Genomic DNA, 25045 nt, shown 5'->3' on the forward strand with positions numbered 1-25045 from the left:
TGCAGCGCGAAAACTTTTGACCAATAGCCGGGGGATAATGGCGAAAAGGCGTCGAATCAGAAATAACTGTTTTTCTTCGATGGAACATATCCCGTGACCTAAGTTGGCATGAAAGAGGTTCATTGAAGAACCACATATAAGCAGTGGCGCATGCCCAGTGACGTAAGTTGGTCCGACGGGTTTGCTTTGAACCGGGTTCCCTCATCATATCAGCATGATGCTCTACATATTAGAACATGGGCTACCCGGTGACCCAGCTTGGCCTAATAGCGGTTAGATACGGAACACACTGACAGACGTACCAAAATCTGGGTGAAGCTCCCAAAGAATTCGAATCGCATTAATAATATGCTCTACTGAAGCGTCGGTATTATCGCAGGAACTGCAGTCTGGAAACGTACTTTTGATGCGACGCAAGAAATGAGACGTGTCGACAACGTCTACATGTAGACGATGAAGCAGCGTGTCGAAAATACAACAAATGGTTTGGTTCCGTGAGAAGCAAGGAGTTGGCCTTGGACTTTGCAGGTTCATCAAAACATATGTCCTTGCAAGGTTTATGCCACAGGGTGCAACGAACATTCTTGGCGTCTGATAAGGAAAATGTAGTGAGAGTGAGGGTGCCTAATTCGTGCGCTGTAGTAGCTGATCTGTCTGCCATCTTAATTCCTGCCATATCCGCGTGACTCGGTAGCCATTGAAAACTTACCTGACCACCAATAGACTGTCCAGAAAGCAAGAAGCTAACGAGCTAGAGGATCAGTGGTTAATATTTTCATAATTTCTTGACAATTGAGTGCTCTACGTGATAGTAAAAATCATTTATTATTTCTATATTCCCTTTCTAATACAAAACGTTAGGGAAAGGAAGCTTCGCTTAAACGTAAAAAAAAAGGGGGGGCGAGCTGGCTCCGGCGCCAGTGCCATTGCTAAATCAGGTCGTTGTTGCATTGATACTTCCTTTGCTTGTCCTTCCCTTATTTTTCAAAATATAATCAAAATGACGCTCGTCCAATGCATGCGTCATTTCACTGAGGAACGGCCGACTAACCTATGGCCACGCGCCATTTCGGTTATACCTGGAAAGAAAAAACGAAAGAGCGTTGTCTTCTCATCATCACCGACAGAAGAAGAAGAAAGTGCCATAATCAAGCTTCGGCTGGTATTTCGAAGGATCGGCATCTACGTCCATTTGGCCCGTTACAGCCAAAACCTCTGGTCACCCCGCGCACGCAGGGACTGTTTCCTATAAGTAAGTAAAATAACGATCTACAAACGATGGCAAGCTTAGACCTGCCGACGAGGCCGGAAAAGGTTGACTGTGGCGGAAAAAACGACGATGTGTCCCGACAGCCCGCTTCGCCGTCGCTTCGCGCCCCGCAGCGTGAGACGAATCGCAAGCGTGCAGGAAAGGCCAGGTCGCGTCAGTGTAACGAGTACGGACGACGCAAACGAGCAGGAGGTTCCACCCGCAGGTCATCTTCATCACGCGACCGAAATGCGGACAAAAATGCGCTCCCAACGACAGCCAAGGGGAACAAGAAGGCAGACGCGGACCGCGCGAACGGTAGTGCCAAGTCCAGTGGCCAATCCAAAGAAACGGGGACGAAGATCCCGAGCAGCCCGAGCAGTCAAGGTTATGCTGATAACCATGACTGCTCTCTCGCAGTTTCGGCCTCTGCACCTGCCGGGCACGCAGAGGAGAGGAATGAAGTGCCGGAGCGCAGCAAAAAGCCTGGTGATGGCGCTCAGGAGATGGCGCCGACTGCAAGGGTACCCGACGCATTCGCACTTTCAGACCTGGCCGGACACACCAGCGCTCCAGAAACGGACGTTGAAAGCGATCGCGGCCTCCGGGTGTCGAACTCGGAACCGACGCTGCCAGTCGAAGCACCGCAGTACGATACGTCGCACGTACCGAACGAAGCGGTGGAAGCGGCTGCGAACGGACGAGGAAATGATGGGATGGTGCAGCAAGGCAGCTGCAGGAGACATTCCGCGGTGCCAGTGGACGGTGTCCTCGCTCCGTCGGGGCCAAAAGGGAGCACGGAAAAGCTGATTCCATCGACGCCGCCCGCCGTGACACCAAGCCTCAGTGCCGTCCTCTCCGGTCGCCATCCGGCCGCGGGCGAAACGGCTCCCGCGCCTCCAGAAACGCTGGCTGACTCGACGGAGTCCGAGGGCCTGCCTCCGTGGCGAGGACGAATTATGAATATTATTAAGAACGAAAGCCTCGATGGGACCGGCGCCACTAACAGCGCCAAGCCCGCTCCCGCGTTGGCCAACGTCAAGTCCAGGTATTCTGGGACGGCAGATTATCAAGGTGCGAGCAACAGTCAACTTGCACCGTTCTATAGAATTGGCGCATGACATAAGGACCGGGGAGTGTCGAAGAATTTTCACGCTGCTACATGCTTCCTTGCACCGCCATAGGCATTTGTGCTGACATTTAATGTGCTTCTATATTATTACCTGTCCATTAATCGAATGCATTCAAATATTGGACAGATAATACAAAAGCACATGACGTGCTGGCACACTGCAAGCGCATAAGGAGGCGCAACTAAGCACTTAGAAACGTGCAAATGCGAACATGGATGTTAATTTGATTCGTGTTTCTAGTTATGCCTATGGCACGTCCTCTCCGCTAAAGTTGCTCATGAGGCAAACGCGTGGCACTGTAATAAGAGAACCGACCACCACTACTTTCGGTCTCGCGACTCCGTGGTGCCAAATGAGCCCATGCTCTGTTCTCCGGCCGTATGACGACCGCTGGTAAAAGAATACTGCACGTGAAAAGAGGTCAACCCCTTTTGATTCCCCATCACCCACGTTAATTTTCTCCTGCACGTCTACTCACGCCCTGAAATAAAGAGTGCTTCAAAACTTTTTCTCGCTTTCCCTACTCTTTGGCCACAGTGACGCTCCACAGGCTGCGCATGGGCCTATTCGCCAACGATCGAGACGAACCCTCCGGTCCCAGCGCAGCCCGGCGGACCCTGATCCTGGTGCCGCTTGTTGCGCTCGTGATTGCGCTCACACTGGTGCTATTGGCGCGCAAGAGTCGCCTTTCCCACAGGACACGCACCGTGCACACGGCCGTGAGTGAGCGGATTGCCCGTTGCTCTATCCTTCTCTTGACTGCTTCCCTTGTAAACCACAGATCAGTTCGGTCCGGCATAGTCAGGGCCGTCCTAAGTAATGGCGGCGGTGGATGTAACGGCCACTTTCCAGCCACACAGCTGTCTGACGAAGTAGCGCCTGCCTTCAGTGGCAGTCATCCCAAAGCCTTGTCGCCCCGTTCCTCCAATCTCCTGATTCTGACGTCACTGCAAGTGCACTATTCTATCAAAATTGTCCCTTTATTATACCGAAAATTTCTATTTAGGCGTGTCATGAAGGCGTGTCATGCACGCCTTCAGTTCGTGCATGACAAGAGCTGGAGATTTTTAAGTGTTCTCTGGCCTACGTTGGAAGGTCAATTTGAACTTTCTGCCGCGGATTGTAAGTTACGGGTTTGCTGACAATGGCATTTGGCCCACTATCCACCGAGATCCTTCGCGAGTGTGAAATGTGACAACTATGTTCCCCTGCCGCCCGGGGTGCAGAACGAGAGCGGCATGTGTTGGACTGAGGCTTGCCACAAAGTGGTGGCGTTCGTGATGGAAAACACAGACGCGGCGTTCGACCCATGCGTGGACTTCCACCGGCACGCCTGCGGACGCTGGTTCGCCGGCAGCACCGCGCGCCGAAGCTACGCCGACGAAAACCGTGTCAACTTCAGCGCAGCTGCACACCAGGCCCTGACACAGCTGCTACTCAGGGCGGAGCCCGGCGCCGGCGACGTGTGAGCGGGCTTACATATGCAAGCTGTTAGAATGGCGTTCGCCGCAGGCTGCGCATATATTTGCGTTCAATACGCGTGCGATTTCCTCAGACGAGAAACCAAACGAAGCGTTATGAGCAAACGGAAGGCAGACATGCAAAGGAACGTATAGGGGAACGTCTATTGCGTACGTTACCAGAAACATGAAGAGCTCGAAAAAATAATTGTCATAACCTGTAACCTTTATCAACCACACATCATAGACGGTAAGCAGTTGCCAGTGCACCACTTCAGTTTCTTGCACCTGATTTTTTATTCACAACTTGCATTTGGTCTCAGGGCGCGGCGCCGAAACACGACCGCCTGGCTACACTACTGCTCTAGAAATCTGTCTGAAGATGCGACAATAATGTTTTATTGTGTGGCAGTGATGAGCGACGTCTGCCACCCTGGTGTACGCACAGCGTAAGCTCACGTACAGCGTGAGTTTTCTAGACGTATCAACTTGAAATGAATATCCAGGATGACACCAGTTTCGAGATATTATTTCCCAAAGTGTGGGAAAAGCTACATGGGCGTTCCAGTTATTTTTGTGCTCCAATGCATAAAAGAGCGTTTTGTTATTAAAGTAAGTGGAGCAGTTCCTTTTCTACGGCGAGTTTGATCGTACATATCTCTAAGGTGGCGTAATTCTGGAAATTCAATCCAAGTGGTGATACGCCTTGCAAAGTCATCGGCTATAATTCGTAAATTGCAATATGTGCCCCACCGTAATAAATAAAGAAGGTAATTAGTTAATTATTTTAATTAGTTGAAGATATGTTTCGATTCGAGTAAAGTTCGCCTCTCTGAATAATCTAGCTCACAGACAAGTTATATTATGTGCAACAGGCGATTACTAAAAATTCCGGAAAACATTAAAAGGATCACCCCGTATATACCAGCGGCTCCAATTATGCCATGGACGTACACATACATCATTTACACCGGCCTAATGTACCGTATACAATTATTATACATATTGTATTGTAAAAATCTTAGAAATCTTGGAGAAAGCATGGAATACCAGAGCTTGAACATGATTCAATAAAACACCCAAGAAGAGATTTCATGATGCGCTTATAAACGAGTGCATTGCCTGATTACAACGGCAAGACGAAAGCAAATCCACTTTTGAGCAGTCGCTATATGCTTGGAGGAAATATAAGGCGTTATATGGGAGCCGTAATATAAATGTATTGCAGTTGTGCCCAGACTATATGGTATAATGCGATGTGGTAATATTAAGGTTGCCGTAACTAGCAACCTTGAATACAGGTTTGGCACTACACTACCACGTAAACGTAGCGTAGGTTTACGTAGTATCGCATTGTCCGACGGCCCTTGTTAACGGCTTCAGCGTGTTCAAGGTGTTCTAGGGTACGGACCTAAAGTAGAACCGGTATACATAGCGACTACACGAAATGATAACGCCCGTCTGCGGTTCCGCAGACCAGACGACGTCGGAATGGCTCGCTTCTACGCCAGCTGTCTCGCCTACGCCCGGAAACGTCCGAGAACCCATTCCCGAGCCTTGCTGGAGAGAATGAGCCTCAACAAAACCTCTTGGACCAATTTCGCGAGTGTGCAGCAGCTTTTCTACCACGTCGTGGCCGCCAATTTTCGCACGGGTTTCGCCGGACTGGTTCGGGTGAGCAAGGACGAGAGTGCGGCGAACGGGCTTCTGGTCATGGACGTCGGTGAGAGCCTCCAGTCCACGCTTGGTGACCACGGCACGCGGTTCCTGAACATCGCACTGCGCGAACTCGACTGGCCCAAGAACCGCTCGCTGACTGCCGCTCTGCAGGGTCTGGACGCCAGAGTTGAGAGGGCGAGGAGCCAAGTCAACGGCTCTTTGACGCTCAACGCCACAAGCGTCGGAGAAGTATATTACTCGTAAAGCTTCGTATTAGAACAATATAAGGCCCCAGCTATAGCATGTCGATAGCTAATTTATGATATGCTGCGGCCGTAGTCTTCTAAGAACTACGGCCACAGCTCGGCACACGATTGCAGCGTTTCGAAAATCCAGCGCAGGGAGGGAACAATAATTCACATGGTTCATCAATATGTGTGTTGGCGTCTTCCTAATGTATGCTTCCCTTTAGTGCCTGAGGCCAGAATGCAGTACGAATTAAATACAAGAAACAAAACGCCGGGTGTTTGGATAGTTGCTCGTCGTGCAGGTGGCGTCTAAAGTTTACCGAGCGTTTCATGGAACAATTTCAAGAATGTTTAAGGGTTGCCTGTGGCAGATAGCACTATTCTAGTTCATGAGCTGGTCTACTCGAAAAGGCGGCCATTACTTGCGCAAAATATTGAGCCAGATAATCGGCTAATTAACAACATACACTAATTACCTTTTTAATTAAATACCTTATGGCCCATATTGCAATTTACATATTCTAGCCGTCGAGTTCGCGGATCCACTTGAAACGAATTCTCAGGATGACATCAGTTTCGAGATATTAATTGCCGAACTTTGCAGATAAATGCATTGGCGTTCCAGTTGCTTTCTTAAGGAAACGTCGTTTTATGCATTCAAGCGCAAAAGTAACTGATTACAACGGCAAGACAAAAGTAAAGCCACTTTTGAGCAGTCGCTACACTTGAAGGGAATATAAGCCGCTATCTTGGAGCCGTAATATAAGTGTATTGTAATTGTGCCCAGGTTATGGTATAATGCGATGCTTTGACGTTTCTTTATTGGGTCCTTTGTTACTTGGTAGAGCTTAACCTGCATAATTAACAAGGTGGTCGTCGTGCAAGAGCAGTGAAGCTTGCGTGGTCAAAGCGAAGCAAAAGAAAAAAAACATCGCAGTAGAGATTTAGACACCATCGTCTCTCGACTTTGTGACGCCTTTTCACGGCCCTCAGGAAATGTTGCCTGAAAGTCACGGGAGACATCTAGGGAAAACAACATTATCTGCATTCCCCTTCATCGCCCAGATTACGTCCGCTTGTACATAGACTCGCTCGCTTGCTCACTAAATTCTTGCTCTCTGATCTATTCTAGAATGCAGCCGCTCTTGGTCTGGGTCTATCCTGGCAGGACGGCCTGAAGCACGTCTTCTCCGCGTCCAACGAATCAAGCAACGTAACGAACGCAGTCGTGAAAACTGGGGCGGTCGTTGCCCTAAAAGGCATGATCGCCGCACTAACCACCACCGACCTGCAAGTCGCAGGCCTTTACTCGCTTCTGCTGATGCTGGCGCAGGTGATGAGATACCCCTACTTGCTGACCACCAACTACGCCGGCTTTGAGGACGTCACGTTGTGCTTACAGGTGCGAAGCCACAAAATGCGGTGCAACATATATCATACGTCATTAGGCCCGGTGGGCCTCAGTGAACACGAGTGGGTTAGCACGAGAGCTATACATGCTAGGTGCTTATTTTGTTCACATGTGTATATGGCTGGGTACGAAAAAGTAATTACAAAGAATTTGAACAGCACAGGCTGCTGATGCAATAATTGGTGTCAAAACGTTAAACTACTTCGCAGCACCAGTGTGTGCACGCGTAATGCCTTCAGCTCTTATTTTTTGGGTCCTTGGGTCCACAGTTTCTAAATACATCTGATCTTTCCTGAAATCCTGGAAGAAGATCCTCGCACAAGCCTACAACGAAATATGGCCTTCGCGGTTTCGCTCCGCCAGCCCCGCACGAACCGACCATAGCGTAACTACAGAAACACGCATCAATACTTGCGGTTCGCTTCTGCAGTTACGTCGGTGACGAAACGTGACGCCAGAGATACGGAGTCGCTGCTACAGAGAGGGAATAATTCCGGAATCATTTCACATTTTCAAACATCCGGAATGGAATGGAATAATAGCACCAGCCTGGCGGATAGAAGGGGAATGGAATGGAAGCCCGAGATTGCGGAAGTAGAGTTGGAGTGGAATTGGCACATAGTTCCAGAGCGCTAATTGCTGATTTTAGGCGAGGCTACAAAACCGTCAAGTTTGCTAAATAGACTAAACATGGACTTCGCTAATATATTAGATTTCTCAATTTTTACAGAATGTGGATTTTTCAGTTAGTGCCTATTGTTGACTTCCTCTGCCGCGGCAATTATAAACATGATATGCTACACTTTTGATGATCCGGAAGCTTTTATTCATTACAATATTAAAGTGCATTTAAAGAGAGGAACTTTTGTTTGTAGATAGCTCCATAATATTTTGCTGATGATTTATGTTAATTAACTTCGTACTTTTAGGGAACTCCTTAACATCTGATTAAGGCATTCCGTTGCTAAGAATTAGAACAAGAGCACGCAAAGCCTAAGACTATGCAAGGCAGGCCAAAAACTGCCATATCGCTAACGGTTGCACCCTGCACGAGTCAACTGTGATTTGGAAAGCGCGCTATATTTTCTCGCACACGTCGATTATCCACACGATGCGACAACAGGCGGTCAGATAGGTGTGCTGGAATATTGTGTCCAATAATATGCCATTAAATGTGGAAAAAGAGGCAGCACACTTCGGCTATTCCTTACGCTCTTAACTCACTGCGACAGCAGCATTCTGCGTGAAGGCGACCATCATAATTTTGCTTGCCTGCTTCTTACTGAAACAATTATCCACTACGGGGAAGCAAGGCGTATGATTATTTTATATTTTGCTTTACTCCAATGGTTAATAATTAGTGAGCGTTGAGGCAACAACACCCTGAAGAGATAAGGGGCCGCAAAGCCTGTTTATTCTTGTGTAAAAAAATAGCACGTAACATTTCTCACGTTGCTAAGGCTTCAAACTTTCTTGTGCTAGTACGAAAGGACCAGGACAGGAAAACAGGGGCAAACGAATGATGTTCAATTTGTCCCTGTTTTCGTGTCCGCGTCTCGTCGTTCATAGAGCGCAAGAAGAAAAGTATGAACGGTCACCAACTAGTCTTTTTCATCGCCCTGTTAAACTATCACTGCAATTTGTTTTTATGTGTGCGTGTGCGGCTAGGCATGCAAGCGGACAATTATAGCAAGGGTTTAATTTAGTGGAGTTGAAGGAATACAATGAACCCGCTCAGCCACCGCAGGAGTGTGGATGGTTAAACTCTCACCGTTCCGAGGAGTCAAAGAGGAGTGCAATTGCGGAGATCTCCAATCTCCGGAATGGAGCGGTAATAGAACGGAGGACTCCACTCCCCATCTCTGAATGACACGTCGCCGCAGTACCGTTCCCGAGAATCATGCGTTCGCTTGCAGCTTTGCCAGCAAAAGCCAGAGCGGCATGTTCATCAACTTTTTTTAGCTGAAATTTACTCATCTTCCTGTAGGCCACTGGCGAGCACATGAGCGCCCAGTTCGCCTCGTGGCTGGCGCATTCGCTGGAAGGAGGCGAGACACACGCCTACCTGGACAAAATGGTGGCCGCGCTGAACCAGGCTATCGAAACGAGCACGCGGCTCCACGACAACCTTGCGTTGAACATCGCCGCTGTCACGGAAAGACTCGTGGTCAAGACGGCAGGTAATAATCGAGCTCTCCTTCATGAGCGCAAGTAGCAGCACTCGTAACTGGCGCACTTTCCTGCGCTTGTGCGAATACACCCGTCTTCTGCGTAGCAGTTTCGAAAAGCGCCTATCCGCCTCCAGGTTGGTCCTGGCTATCACATACTCGCCGTGCTGACGTGTGAGCCCTTTACCTCCTTCGGCTAGCTTGGAAATAGTGCATGCTTGTAACGGCGTGCGTCACACGGTATACGAGCCTCGGCACACTGGCATACTATATATATATATATATATATATATATATATATATATATATATATATATATATGAAAGTAGCTGGAAAGTGTGTCTCAATGGTGCAAATAAAACAGCTTTGATTTCCACTGTGATTTTCGTTTAGCGACCTATCGGACCTTGAAGAAACAATAGCCCTCCCCAAGCTTGCTTTGACGTTACGGCCGGAACCGGGCGTAATGTCGACAATTGACAGTTGTTTTTTAAGAAATGCATACACCTTTCAATATATATATATATATATATATATATATATATATATATATCGGCGCTTGAGATATTTGTCCTAGCCTGGTATCAGCTTTCCTATACCCTCGTCATAGGAGGCAGCCGGCTATGCTTTCAGCCAATTCTGTACGCTGGTCCGCAGCTTGTTGTCTGAGTCATGGTTGTGGTTCTGAGTCATGGTTGAGTGGTTCTGAGTGATCTGAGTCATGGTTGTGGTGGTTCTCATCAGGAGTCAAACTGCTGTCGTCCTAGCCAGCGTTTCATGTGAGCAAAGAGATAGTAATCAGAGGGAGCCAAGTCCAGGCTGTACGGTGGCTGATCAAACACTTCCCACCGAAAACGCTGCAGGAGCTTCTTTGTCGCAGCTGCACTGTGCGGCCGCGCGTTGTCATGCATGAAGGACAATGCCTGGTGCAGCCGCGCGTTGTCATGAAGAAGGACAATGCCTGATGCCAACATTCATCTTCGCTTCCTAGACATTCAGGAGTCAAGCTGTACGAGGCTGCAGTGATGGTCGTGCCACGTTCCATGAATTCCACCAAGAGAACACCATTGCTGTCTCAGAACACAGTAGACATACATTTTCTGCTGGAGAAGGTTCGCTTGAACTGCTTTGCTTTCGAGGAGTCAGATACATCCACTGTTTGGATTCCTCCTTTGTTTCTTCAGTTCCGAAACGGACCCATGTCTCGCCCCCTGCGGTGATTTTCTTCAAAAAATCTTCTCCTTCATCATGGTAGCGCTGGAGATATGTTAAGGCTGCGCCCATTCGCTGTGTTTTGTGATGGTCGGTCAGCATCTTGGGGACCCACCTCGCACAGAGTTTGCGATGCTGGAGTCAATCACTCACGGTGGTAAAGAGAGCCGATCGCGAAATTTCGGGAAACGGATCATTCAACACAGAAATTCTGAATCGTCTTATTTTCTCGAATCGACCGATCCACTCGCTGAACAAGATCATCGGTTGACACTCGCTTCCTTCCCTGCCCGCCTGCATCATGAACGTCTGTGCGTCCTGCTTCAAAGTTCCTGCACCATTGCCGCACTATGCTGTCACTCATGAAAGTTGTATCATACACATTACTCATTCGGCGATAATTTTCGGCTGCATTGCACCCCTCAGCATGCAGAAATCGAATGACAGCGCTCACTTCACACTTCGCGGGAGACAGCTGTTGTTCGAGGCATGTTTACGTGCTCACTGCGCGCTCAGAATTGACAACTGCGACTTCACGCGATCGACGGGCATACGAGAGACACTGCGCAACACATCTGCGCACAGCGCCATCCGACTTTCACTGTGGTTCTCATTTCGATACCGATCGGACCTTGAAAAAAAAAACTATTGTATATTTGCTCGAACATCCATGACAAAGAGTGAGAGAATTAATAGTGCGTTGAGTTTAAGTTAGCGGTAGGCGTGCGAAGGATTAGTAAGGAGCAATATAAAATAAGCTACATAAATTAGTAGGAATACAAGTTGAAACATCTCAAAACAAGATAAGCGTACATTGAGAAAGAAAGTAAAAACAAGGAAGAAGAAAACCAAAGGTCATGCGCCACTGGAACTAATACGCAGGACTTAATTGTAACATATGAAGCTTGTCGTACACGCTTCACAGAAAGCGCCAATAAGTGCAGTATGTGAAAACATCAGTATAGGCAATATATATATATATATATATATATATATATATATATATATATATATATATATATATATATATATATATATATATATATATATATATATATATATATATATATAACCTCATGGAGCACACACTGGTACAATACTACCTTTAAAAACGCACTGTCGCCATTTTGACGACACTGTCCCTAAACTATAGTTCGAGCTATAACTGCTAACATCTTCGTACTCAGACCTATTCCTCACGAGTTCCTTCTTTACATTCATGTTATTTCAGCCCGTAACCATGCATAACCATGTCCTTTCGTCCGCTAACAGGCAGCGTCATCAACGAAGGCTGCGGCGCGAGCTCCACGGCGACCCGAGAGAAAGCGAGCTACAGCGACGACTTCGTGGCCAACATCCTGCTGGCTCGCAAGACGGGCGCACCGACGTGCCTTCGCGCCGACGTTGCCGCGACTGTTCGGTCGCAGCTGGAAGGCCGCATCGAGAGCGACCCCGCCGGGGCTTTGGTGGTGCCTACCGCCGCGCTCACTCCAGACCTGCTCCACGCCGATGCCGGCGAGCCGAGCCTGGACTACTCGACGTTGGGCCTGATGCTGCTCATCGAGTGGGCACACGCTGTCTACGCGCGTAGCCCGTCGCTGAGTGCACGCCTGAGCGAATACGGCCAGTGCGTCCGCAGAGACGCCACCGACTTGCTCGTGGTGAGCGAGCGCATGCGCTTGTCGCCTCATCGAGGTGGCAAGGGTTGGTTAACGAGGATTCTGGTTTGCCAATAACGGCAAGTGCTTCTTCGAAGCCAGTCCCATAAGCCGAGGCCGCAAGTGCCTGAAGCTATAAAATTTTGCATTGTGTGATCTCACTCGGCGCTTACTTTTCGCCGTGTTCGAGGAGATGCGAGAACGTACCGCCGACTGTCGGGAAACGCTATTGAGATTGAAGGCTTTAGAGGAACTACAATGGTTTGAACGATCTGGAGGGTCTCCCCTGCGGTTGTTAGACGTCTGACTTGAGTGAGAGACTACGAAAAATTATTTTTAAGAAAAGTGTTGACCACATGCCAGACTCTCGGTGAAAACTGCCGTTACGTGAACATTCTGACTGTACTGAAATGAAGTGGCATCCATAATGGCGTTTTCTATACATCTGACAAACCTACACCCTTCAAAAGGGATGTTTTGCAAATACAGAAAGTTTAGTGTGCGTGTAATCATCCGGTTCTGGGGCTCGTGGTACTCATTCAGGCATCACATATAGGGTCGCTTGCCTACGCCGCCAGAATGCCGAAAACATAGAGATGGCCTGCGCTACACTCGGCAGTCGCACTAAGCTGACTAAGCGAACCCACGTCGTAATCCGTCTTTATCTCCTGGAGTTGCTTGTTAGTGAGGAGATGAGGTCGGGAGGTTGAAGAAAACAAATGGCTTTATTTTACTTTGTTTTACGTCTTTATAAGTCAATACTGATTCCATGGATATGGGAGCACCCTCCACTTCGCACCGCATGTCTGATTACACTATCGATATCTGAGCACGCACTCACAGCGCTCAAGATCCGCTTTTATTGCGATAGCAATCATAGGACACTCCAGGCGCATTTATGCCATTGTCCCCGCGCGCCGTATACTGTATGTGCCAGTGAAAGCGTGCGAGGGTGAGCGGACGATGGCGGCTCAATCTAGCGCTCGCAAAGGAGGAAAGTGAGGAGGAAGCGCGCCGTCTTCCGTCCTGCGCAAGGTACGGAAGCTGGGAGGGAGGGGGGAGAGGGGACGTTCTACTTTTGTGGCTGCTGCGTATAGTGCAGTCACGCAAGGGCCCTTTCTTGAAAGCTATCTGCGATGGGGCTGAGTCCTGATAGCTTCTTGTGCGCTGTGTTTCCGCAGTTTATAGTTCGCGTTGAAGAGAGAGGCAGCACTTAGGTCAATTCGCTCGCTGCTGCTGCCGCGCTTTCTCACTCCAGCGTATTGAAAGCGAGTTTCCGCGGTCATCAAGTGAGATGTGTTCATGTTTGCCTGTGCGCGCTTGACACCATGCTTGTTAATTTATTTCGTAAGCGAATGTTTACAAGTTTAGACGGCCGGTAATACTACTATCCTTACTTCTTATAGCCGTCTGCTAATTGGATATCGCAATCGATGTGTCGCCCTTCAGTGGGAACTGCGACTTTTCTTAAGTTCCGGTTTTCCCTAGGTCACCAGACGAGGGACTCTAATGAACTTAACCAGGCCAATCGGAATGGTCGAACTGTTCGCAGCACTCCGCCCTTGGTCGCACCACCTTGCTAGACTTCGCGTCTGATCTTGCACCTTTGCTCCCGCATACGACGCAATCGCGAGGCAATTGGGAAACTGGAGTCGACGCTCTTACAATAGAAGCCGTCGACGTTGGCGCCTTTCATCAATTAGTGGGCGCTCCGTGAGGGTCCGCTTATAGCAATTTCAGGAGCCTGTCCTTAACGGGTGTTACCGCTTCCACAGAATGCGGCGTTTGCTGCCATGTAGAAGGGAGCTCCTTTGTTGACCCGTCAATAGTCAGCGCTGGTCCCTGTCGTGGTCTAGGCGCGCGCTGGTAAAGTGGTCGTTTCTTGGGAAACACACCAAAAATGTCCTTGCCGTTTTGAGACGCAAAAGAAATACGCAAATTTACAGCCTTATCACCATTGGACTCACGGAAGTGCTGTTTGCACAGCCGCACCTTCTTGTGAGAATAAAATACCCGCCGTGGTTGCTCAGTGGCTATGGTGTTGGGCTGCTGAGCACGAGGTCGCGGGATCGAATACCGGCCACGGCGGCCGCATTTCGATGGGGGCGAAATGCGAAAACACCCGTGTACTTAGATTTAGGTGCACGTTAAAAACCCCTGGTGGTCAAAATTTCCGGAGTCCTCCACTACCGCGTGCCTCATAATCAGAAAGTGGGTTTGGCACGTAAAACCGCATAATTTAATTTGATTTTAATTTTGTGGGAATAAAATAAAGAGGAGCGGCCTGCGCATCGTGTGTTGGTGGTCGCGCGATCTGCAGCGGGTGCGAGGGAGAGCCGAGAAGGATGGTAGCTTGATACGTGCTTCTCGGACGCCTAATATGTTGGAGGTCACATGATCAAGCCCTGGCTGCCCCACGCACGTGCTAGACGAGAAGAGCGCGCGTCTCTTCTCTGTATATAGCACAGTCCGAGACACCCCAGCCCCGACCATGTCCTCTGGATCCAGCAGCGCCGCACCCTAACATTGCAAATTTGCTCATAAGTTCATCACAACACTGTAACGTTTTCTGCATGCACCGGGCGCAGGCGGACAACGTAAGCGACGCAAGCCTTCGCACTATGGTGTTCCTTCCCTGGGCTCTGGACTTGGCTCTGGCCGCTGCCACTTCTCAGTGGCGCATCGTCAGCGGAAGAGCCCGAGCCAGGGACGTGCCTTTCGACGACGACTCCGCCATCGAGAGGCTCAGGGTGCAAATTTTCTTCCGGCGCTTCTGCCAGAGCACTTGCGGGGACAAGGAAGCTGCCACAGTGTGCCTCTATGGCATGCTGCGATCGAACCAGTTCGCCCGTACCTTCCAGTGCACGTCGCCCGAGAAGCATGCCGACTGCTGATATATGCGAGGGAAGGTGTTCGCTTGCGGGTCGTGCCAGCACTGTAGTACATTGTTGCGTAGCTTCGTTGTTGCAGAGGAGGCAGTGGACTCCAGTTTGAGTACTTAAGCGATTGTAGTTAAAATACCGAACGGGCGCTGGTCGTCGTGTGCTTTTTTTCTCAACAGTGCGGTGATTGGTCATATAAATATATGTTTCTCTTGTTCACCATGTTTTGCTTGGTGAGCTATCAAGTAGTAGTTCGTCCGTAGGCAGGAAAGTACACAGGCTATGTATGCAGCGTGAAAGATTTCTTTTTTTTTTAATTTTAATTGCAACTTGAATTTCGCTGCATGAACACAGTATACTCGCGAAATTACAGTCATGCGTCTAGAACACAAGACTCCATACCTGTTCATAGTAGTACAAGCACATATTCAAGGAGACACTAAAAGGACAGTGACATAAGTGATATCCATATCCCAGCATTCATCGGCATACAGTAGAAAACATAAGGAGTTCGCCCCGCAGGGGGCGCCTACCTAAGCAGGCGTTTCGTGTGTTGCGACACCAGCAGGGTATCGAAAGAAGCAGGGAACAAGCAATTCGCAAGTATGGCATCGCTTCTAGGAACACTAGAGTTATTGGCAGAATTCGCAGAAAGGAATAGACTCTGAATAATGAATACGTTCGTCAGGAAGCGCAATGACAGGTAGTGGACTTGGAAAAGCCTAATGAAGAAATGAGAAATGAAATACGTTTCATACTCTGTGCCGATCCCAGCATAGTGCAGGATGTAGATGTGTTAGGTAGAGCAAAAGGCAGTGACCATAAGTTGGTGACGTCTAGGATTTCTCTCAATTTGTAGAGAGAAAGAGTAAAATTAGTCAGGAAAAAACAGGTCCACCTAGACGCAGTAAGGGTAAAAGCAGATGAATTCAGGCTGATGCTCGCAAACAAATATGCAGCTATAAAACAAGATGATAACATGGAGGCAATCAATGAAACTGCACCTAAGCTGGCTTCAGGAGGAGCAACTGAAGTGGGAGGTAAGGCATCAAGGCAACCAGCAGAGAAGCTCTCTCAAGTAAGAAAGGACCTAATAAAGAAACAACATAGCATGAAAATGTACAACTCGGAAGATCAGATCGCATTCGCTGATTTGCCAGAAATGATCACTAAGAAGAATGTCAGGGATATTCGCAATTATAACGTGGGAAAGATTAAGGAAACAGTAAAATAATGGTTCCAGCATGAAATCAGTAAGAAGAAAACTTGGCATAGGACAAGGCAAGATGTATGTACTGGAAAATAAGCAGGGTAATAACAATTCTAATGTTATAGTAAAACCAGCAGAAGATTTCTATACGGGCCTGTACAGTACCCAGAGAAGCCACGCTACCCTCATTCAAAGTAGTACGTGATGAACATGATACAGAGGCTTCTTCAATAACTAACGATGAATTTAGAAGGAGCTTTGTAGACATGACCTCGAGAAAAGTGGCAGGTGAAGGTGGAGTAACAGTCGATTTAATCGAAGATATTGAAGATATCACGCTTGAAAAGCTTGCTGCCTTTTATACCCACTGCCTCATGACTTCAAGTGTACCAGAGAGCTGGAAGAATGACAACATTATGTTAATTCACAGAAAGGGAGACGTTAAAGAATTGAAGAATTACAGGCCCATTAGCTTGCTTTCAGTATTGTATAAATTATTCACCAAGATAACTTCCTATAGAAACAGGCCAACACTTGACTTCAGTCAACGGCTGGATTCAGGAAAGGATGCTCTACAATGGACCACATCCAGTTCACCAATCAGGCAATCGAGAAATCTGCAGAGCACAATCAACCTCATCATATGGCTTTCGTAGATTACGAAAAGGCATTTGCTTCATTAGAGATACCAGCAGTCATAAAGGCATTACGTAATCAAGGAGTAGAGACCGCTTTCGTAAATATCTTCGAAAACATCTGCAGAGCTACGCGAATTCTACACAAGAAAAGTAGGAAGATACTTATTAAGAAAGAGGTCAGACAAGGAGACACAATCTCTCCAATGCTATTCACTGCGTGCTTGGAAGAAGTATTCAAGCTATTAAACTGGGAAAGCTTAGGAATAAGGATCGACGGAGAATATCTCAGCAACCTTCGGTTTGCAGATGGCATTGTAGGGATAGTCTACAATAGATCGCATCCACGTCATCAATCAGGTAATCGAGAAATCTGCAGAGTACAATCAACTTCTCGACATGGCTTTCATAGATTATGAAAAGGCGTTTGATGCAGTAGAGATACCAGCAGTCATAAAGCATTACGTAATCAAGGAGTACTGGGCATACGTAAATATCTTGGAAAATATGTATAAAGATTCCACAGCTAAATTGGTTCTCCAGAAGAAAAGTAGAAAGACACCTATAAAGAAAGTGGTCAGGCAAGTGGACGAAATTTCTCCGATGCTGTTCACTGCATGCTTGGAAGAAGTATGCAAGTTATTAAACTGGGAAGGCTTAGGAGTGAGGATCAACGGCAAATATCTCAGCAACCTTCGGTTTTCAAATGACATTGGCCTGTTCAGCAACACTGGGGACGAATTACGACAAATGATTTATTACCTTAACCGAGAAAGACTAAGAGTGGCGCTGAAAATTAATATGCAAAGATAATCTTCAATGGCCTGATATTGTTCAAGGGTACCCTGAGCATGAAAAAGAAGTTTACACGAGAATAAAAATGGGTTGGAGTGCATAAGGCAAGCATTACCAAATATTGACTAGGAGCTTACTGCTGTCGTTCAAAAGAAAATTGTACAATCATTGAATTCTACCGGCGCTAACAACTGGGGCGGAAACTTGGAGGTTAACAAAGAAGATCGAGAACAAGAACCGCGCAAAGAGCGATGGAACGATAAATGTTAGGCGAAAACTTATGAAACAAGAAGATAGCGGTGTGTATCAGAGAGCAAACGGGAATAGACGACATTGTAGTTGGCATTAGGAGAAAAAAAATGGAGCTTGGCAGGCCATGTAATGCGTAGGGTAGATAACCGGTAGACCATTAGAGTTACATAATGGGTGCTAAGGGAAGGGAAGCGTAGTCGAGGGCGGCAGAAAACTAGTAGGGGTGATCAAATTAGAAAATTTGCAGGTGCAAGTTGGAATCGGCTAGCACAAGACAGGGGTAATTGGAGATGGCGGGGAAAGGTTTTCGTCCTGCAGTGGACATAAAAACAAGCTGCTGCTGATGATGATGAAACAACAACCATGAAAGTGGCCACCCTTATAAAAAAAGTCACAGTTTAGCCGAAATGCGAAGCATCGATTGCTACAGTAAATTTGTGGACAGCTATACAAAGCAAGGATAGTAGTTTTATCGACGGTATGAGCTTGTAAACATTCGCTTACAAAAGAAATTGACAAGTAGGTGTGACACGCGCACAAGAAAACATTAACACATCTCACTTGATGACTCTCGCTGTTAAAACCCTGGAGTGAGGAAGCGCGGCAGCAGCAGCGAGCTAATTGACCTTCGTGCTGCCTCTCGCTTCAACGCGAACTAAGCGGCGAAAACACAGCACACACGAAGCTATCAGCACTCGGCGCACTCTGTCCCCATCGCAGATCGCTTTCAAGATAAGGTCCGCGCAGCCGCGCCATATGCTGGAGCCGCCGGACTAGAACGTACAGAATGTCCGCTCTCCCTTCCCCAGGCGCCTTGCGCGTGATGGAAGACGGCGCGCTTCCTCCCCGCTTTCACTCGCTCATACAGCATACGGCGCATGGCGACGATGTTATCTCCTTGGTTGTTATACGGAACATCGCAGCGAAGGCGACGGCAGAAATGCACCTGAAGTGTGCATATAATTACTATCGCAATAAAACTACGACGAACCGAGGTTAGCGTCTGTCGACTTAGAATCGGCCACACTCGTAGCACACACTCGTACCTGCTTATACGGTGATTATCCGCCTATATGTGGTAAATATGGCTTGATGTTGACTGTCCTCCACGTGTTGCTGGAATGTCGTGTATTAGAATCACACAGATAAAAACAATTTCCTTTACTACACCACCGTCAAGTTCCACTACATCCATGAATGTCCCTGGGCAATGACCCGCTCTTTGACAGTAAATTAGTCTTAGCTTTTTTAAATGTTGAACCTGTACTGCGTGTTATATATGCAAGCGATCCGTAGCACGGCCGCTTATCAGAGTCTGTTGCTGTGTCAGAAACTTTTGAAGTTCGTACTTCCCGGCCCTTCTCAAGGGCCCGGGTGAGGCATTAGTGCTGCTTCCGTATTCTCACATATTTCTTTTATGATCACTTCGCAACATATATGTTGTGGGCATAGCACACCCCAATGATCATTGCCATATCTTTTGTGCATACACATTTTACGCATATATACATCGACTGACTTAGGCCTCGTTATAACCATTTTACGTCATTGACATCATGCGCATTGTCAACTAGTTTCACCATGTGCTTGGCGCTCTTTAGCCAGAACTGGCACTTGCGCCATTATAATCCATTAATCAATCAACCATTCGCCAGAAGTTCGTGGCTAAATAAGGATTAGCTACCGAGTCTTTCGTGAAGCATTTTGCTGCTAGTGCGCCCCCCGTACTTTTCGCTGGTAATGTTACTATAATATTTTCTTATTTTCCTGGGTAAGTCATCCGCGTCAATTTAAAGGTAGCACACAAAGTCTTAAAGACAACGTTTTTAGGGATACATCGAATAAGACAGATTTCTGACCTTTCGACATTTAATGACACTGCAGGCTAGTCAGAATATATCTTATCCTCAAACGTGCTTAGAAATCGTTTTAAATAAAGTCGCAGTTTACCCGAAACGCGAATCATCGATTGCGACAGCAAATTAGTTGACAGTTATACAAAGCAAGGATAGTAGTTTTATCGACCGTATAAATTTGTAGACATTCGCTTACTAACTAAATTAACAAGCATGGTGTCACACACGCACACGCAAACACGAAGACATCTCACTCGATGACCGGTGAAGCTCGCTGTCAGAGAGCTGGAGTGAGGAATCGTGGCAGCAGCAGCGAGCGAATTGACCCTCGCGCTGTCCCTCGCATCAACGCGAACTAATCCGCGAGAACATAGCGCACGGCTGAATCTGTACTCGTCGCAGATGGCTCTCACTTCCCCTTACCCCGCTGACGAGTAGCACGCTAGAGACACGCTCTCCCGGCCGACTTATCCTCCTTTCTCTACATTAAAATCTACTCCTCTTCCTCACGGCGACAGCGACGGCAGAAATGCGCCTGGAGTGTCCATATAGTTGTTATTGCAATAGATCAAATCAAATGAATCTTTATTCCAACATTCGGGATGCTGAAGGCCGTGGTCAAAAAGCCACTACACGGGCTTGACTTTGACCGCGACCCAGTGCAATTTGCACGGACAGGCAAATTCAGCAACGTAAGGATGCATTTAAGGCAAAAAAATTAACAATTGCGTATAACAATTCAAACAATAATCTCAGACATACTGTGAGTGCAGGTCCAAAAGAAAGCTAATTACAATGCATGGTGTTAATGTTAAAGGCTATCGATGAATACACTATATTCCAATAAATGCAACGTCGGCAGTAATAGTAGAACACACAAAACATACAACGAGATGGGCCGAATCACCCGGTGTCAAAGAAAAAAGAAGGTACAACAAGCATTAGTTCAATAATAGCATAAGAAAAGTGGTAAAGTGGCATAAACAAAACAGTGCATGAAGTGTGAGTCCAACAACGTAAAAAAAAAAATGAGAACGACGAAGGGCCGTAATCGATATTTTCAGATTGTTAGTTGATTCGAGAACAACGGCAAAAGAAATCGCAGCATTTCTTTCGCATAATTAGTGTGCATGCGCAGAATCTCCCAAGTTTGAACAAGACGAGTATTATAAGTGTCCTGCAATTTAGTTTTGAAACGGTGCTTATAAATGTATCCTTTCTAAGGCCTACGTGGTACCGCTTCATAAGAATTGTGCGATGATAGTCTGGTAGAGTAATTAGATTCACTTAATTGAAAAGCGGGGCAGTGTGACTGCCGTAAGGAACATTTGCAATTGCACGAATAGCCTTTTTTCTGTATTATATGTAATTTACGGATATTTGTCGGAATCGTCGTGCTTCAAACAAGATGGAAGTAGTTTATATGAGATAAAAACAAAGGTTTATAGATTAAAAGTTTGACTGTTTTTGGTAATGAAAAACGCACCCTCGGCAGAATGCCCGAGATCCTGGATGTACGGGAAAGCGGTGTTCCAACATGCGCAGTCCATGACATGCGTTGTTCAAAAGTTACACCTAGGCATTTGAAACTTAATTGGTAACATCTGAATTTGTGAATTAAGTTTTAACGGTAAGGGGGAGACGATATTTTGATTTCTAGGCCTAAGCAAAACAGCTTTCGTTTTGGAAGTGTTTATTGTTAACTAGTTTGCGTGTGTCCAGTACGATAACTTCCTCAGCGCCCGATTGGTGTCGCTCATTAGGCTTTTATGATCTCGTCCAGTCAGAAATAACAGGTTATTTGTATACTCGCCTTCTCTAAACCCTAGTATGACCATGGTATTAGCGCGGAAACTGCTCTTTTTTTTTTCTTTTCGCGGCGGAGTCCTGCTTGCTCCGCAGCCGCTAGAGAGTCGACTAGACAGTTGCAGCGGGGTAGACCGAGCGACGAGCTGCCAGAGTGCTGCAGGAGTTCTGTGCTCGTACTGATAGCCTATTGAAAAGCTATGAAAGATATTTGTTATCGATAAACCTTTCAGGTGTTCTGTGAAAACTTGGAGGCGTATTTTTACTTGGTTGTAGCTTTTATTGCACATGGTATAATATTTATGATACTGGTGGACTGGAAGTGTTGTGAATTTCAAAATAATGTCACGTGCCATCAATATGTGTTTGGGCATCGATTTATTTCGGTGCAATAGCTTCCTTTTGTACGTGCTGTGGCAACGGTTCGCGAGGTGACTGCCGACCGGGGCAGCGAAATTGCTATACACGTGACGCGGTTGTGCATGCATATGCAAATATATAGTGAGAGCCAGTGGCGTAGCGACAGGGGGGGCCGGGGGGCCGTGGGCCCCGGGTGCAAGGGGCCAGTGGGGGGGGGGGGGGTCGTATACGTCTGAAGACACCTGGAAATTGTCGATATCCTCGCCTTCCTCGACTACAACTGGGGGGGGGGGGGGGGTGACAGAAGACCTATGGGCCCCGGGTGCCAGACGACCTAGCTACGCCACTGGTGAGAGCTCGTGTTGGGGACTCTTTCTCGTGTTTGTTACGTGGCGAAGTTTAGTATTTATCTACAACGGCGGTCACGCGATCCTGGATCATTGTCAAGATCTGTTCAGCTCTGGTTTGTACGTTGATCAGCCACCAAACTGAACAATTACTTCCAAACCACAACTGGTGAATGGAGCTGCCCTCGAGCATGAAAAGTGGGAACGGCCTGGTACTGCTGCTCGTTAGCTGAAGCGTCACGTGTCACAATTTCACCTCTCCATTTGCCGGTTACTCGTGCCGATATGTTTCCGTTGCCACTGTACAAAAAAGTAGAGGTGTGCGAATACCAAATAGTAAATTTCGAATCGAATATCCAATCGAACAAAAGAAATACCGGATACCCAATCGAATATCAGAAAATTTAGCACGAGCTTCTACTTTACAAATTTCGTGCTGAAAACGCAATACTTCACGTGCTCAGGAGGAAAATCACATTGCTTAGCAAAAAAAATCAGTAACTTGGGTACTCATGAAGCGAAATGCATTGTATTCTACTCTTATTAAATGGAACACCAAACTAGTATGCCAGCACTGATAACAATTCAGTTCGTGTACGAAGACCTGGAAAATATTTTTTATCAAAAATCAGAACTTCTGCTCTATAGGCCCACATGCCGGGGTCGAAAAAGCATTAGGGAAAGGCCGGGCATTTTGGTCACAGTAGAAGGCACCACGATACCGATAGTGGAGAGCCTGAGAATACTGGGACTCCGCATATCCGAAAACGGCCATAACGGAGAAACCATTAGACTACTTGACAATAGTGTTCAACAAACAATCAGACTAATAAAGCGGATATCCAACAGGCACTATGGCATGAAAGAGCACAATCTCATCCGATTAATAGAAACATTCGTAATCAGTCGCATTGTATATGTGGTTCCTTACCTCAAGCTCTACGCTGCGGAGAAAACCAAGATAGATTGCATTATTAGAAAGGCGTATAAGCAAGCCTTGGGACTTCCGGCAAATACGTCAAACGAGAAATTCTTGGCACTCGGCGTGCACAACACATTAGACGAACTTATTGAGGCCCAGAGAGTAGCGCAGTATGAAAGGCTTACACAGAGTTTGACGGGGAGACACATCTTAGATGACATCGGAATAACCTACGAAGCACAGCACGGAGTGCGGAGAGACATCCCAAGGAAAATAAGGGAACATCTATCAATACCCCCACTCCCCAGAAACATGCACCCGGAGTTTCACCAAGATCGAAGAAACGCACGAGCGAGAGCTCTCCACAAAAGATTCCGTAGTGCCAGGGACGTGGTCTATGTGGACGCGGCGGAGTACGCAAATGGACATAGTATCTCCATAGTTGCTACGAGTCTAGAGGGTGACTGCAGAGTTAGTGGGACGGTAAAAACATGGAAGGCAGAGGTGGCGGAGGAAGCTGCCTTAGCACTGGCAATAGCCTCCACGGAAGCTAACATCGTAGTAAGCGACTGCAAGACAGCCGTCAAGAACTATGCAAAGGGAAGAATCTCGCCGGAAGCACTGAGAATTTTAAACAACTTTCGTGGAGATCGCGACATCCACATTATTTGGGCACCCGCACACTCCTCCCTTCCCGGGAACGAAATAGCGCACAACCTGGCTCGAGAACTGACAGGCCGAGCAGGTGACACGCAACAAATACTGGCAACGGAGAGAGACCGGATGACCAGCTTTAACGAGATCACCAAACACTATAAATTGGGAAGGGCCCATTTCCCCCCGGCACGCTCCTCGTTAAATAGACGGCAAGCGACGGCATGGCGCCTCTTACAAACAGATACATATCCGAACCCGGTGGCCTACCACCGCTACTACCCGGACCTTTACACGGATAGATGTAGATTCTGTGAAGAAAGGGCGGACCTACAACATATTGTTTGGGCTTGTCCTCGTACACCCATACAGAATAAAATAATTAAGACCAGAGAGCAGTGGGAGACCGCGTTGCTCAGCTGTGCACCGGAAGACCAACTCAAGGCAATCCAGCAGGCCGAAGATGCCGCCAGGGCCCAAGGGCTCGAGGCCGTCATTTAGGTAGAGGCCTAGGTCTCAAATCTGCTGTGCACAAATAAAGTTTATTCCTCCTGCTCCTCCTCGGTGGAATGTGTGTAAAATAGAATTAAGCGCTTTTTGCCATCTAGAGCTGAGGAAATAGCGAAGTTGTCCTAAATACCAATGGGGTTTTCAGTTTAGTAGTGGACCATACTGTGCTTAAAGGCAATATTCTATTGCTTAGAAAGTATTGCTTTCCAATTTTCTTCCGGAAAACAGGACGGTTTTTCCATTTTTACGGCAGGTGGTTTCTTAGAGTTATTACCAGCTCGATGTAAGGTCAACCTGCGCGACAGACAAAGCGGAAAATGTGCATCACATCACATGAGGTCTCTTCGATTTGGCTTGCACTGGCTGCACTCGTTCTGAAAAGTGCCGCAGTGGTGCCGAGCGGGTGCAGCACCTGCAGCGCCGGTTCAGCAAGTGCAGCTAGAGCCGCACTAGCGCACGACTGCAAAACGAAGACGGAAGTGCAGGCCTAGCAGAGGCATAGCTTTGTTTACGTGTTTTACGAGCACGTTGTGTATAGCTGGCACCGCTTGCCACGTAAAATGGCCCTCTTTGAAATTGCCATGGAGCTATTGGACTCGGAAAGCGACGACGACTGCG

The 25045-nt window shown here is 47.4% G+C and overlaps 2 protein-coding genes across 2 annotated transcripts in view; both read left to right on the plus strand.

The window, feature by feature from the left end:
* LOC142583529 (uncharacterized) overlaps nucleotides 1–5765 on the plus strand; it is a 383537-nt gene extending 377772 nt beyond the window's left edge. Inside the window, exon 6 of the mRNA XM_075694017.1 lies at nucleotides 5318–5765. Coding sequence (XP_075550132.1) covers nucleotides 5318–5765 — 448 coding nt within the window. The remainder of the gene's footprint in view (nucleotides 1–5317) is intronic.
* A 1119-nt stretch (nucleotides 5766–6884) lies between these two features.
* On the plus strand, nucleotides 6885–12708 carry LOC142581860 (uncharacterized). Its single transcript, XM_075691307.1, has 3 exons — nucleotides 6885–7151; nucleotides 9148–9340; nucleotides 11813–12708. The coding sequence occupies exons 1-3, from the start codon at nucleotides 7011–7013 to the stop codon at nucleotides 12274–12276; spliced, it is 798 nt and encodes a 265-aa protein (XP_075547422.1). The 5' UTR covers nucleotides 6885–7010; the 3' UTR covers nucleotides 12277–12708.
* The last annotated feature ends 12337 nt before the right edge of the window (nucleotides 12709–25045 follow it).

Source organism: Dermacentor variabilis, chromosome 5, assembly GCF_050947875.1.
Source record: "Dermacentor variabilis isolate Ectoservices chromosome 5, ASM5094787v1, whole genome shotgun sequence".
Classification (NCBI taxonomy): Eukaryota; Metazoa; Arthropoda; class Arachnida; order Ixodida; family Ixodidae; genus Dermacentor; species Dermacentor variabilis.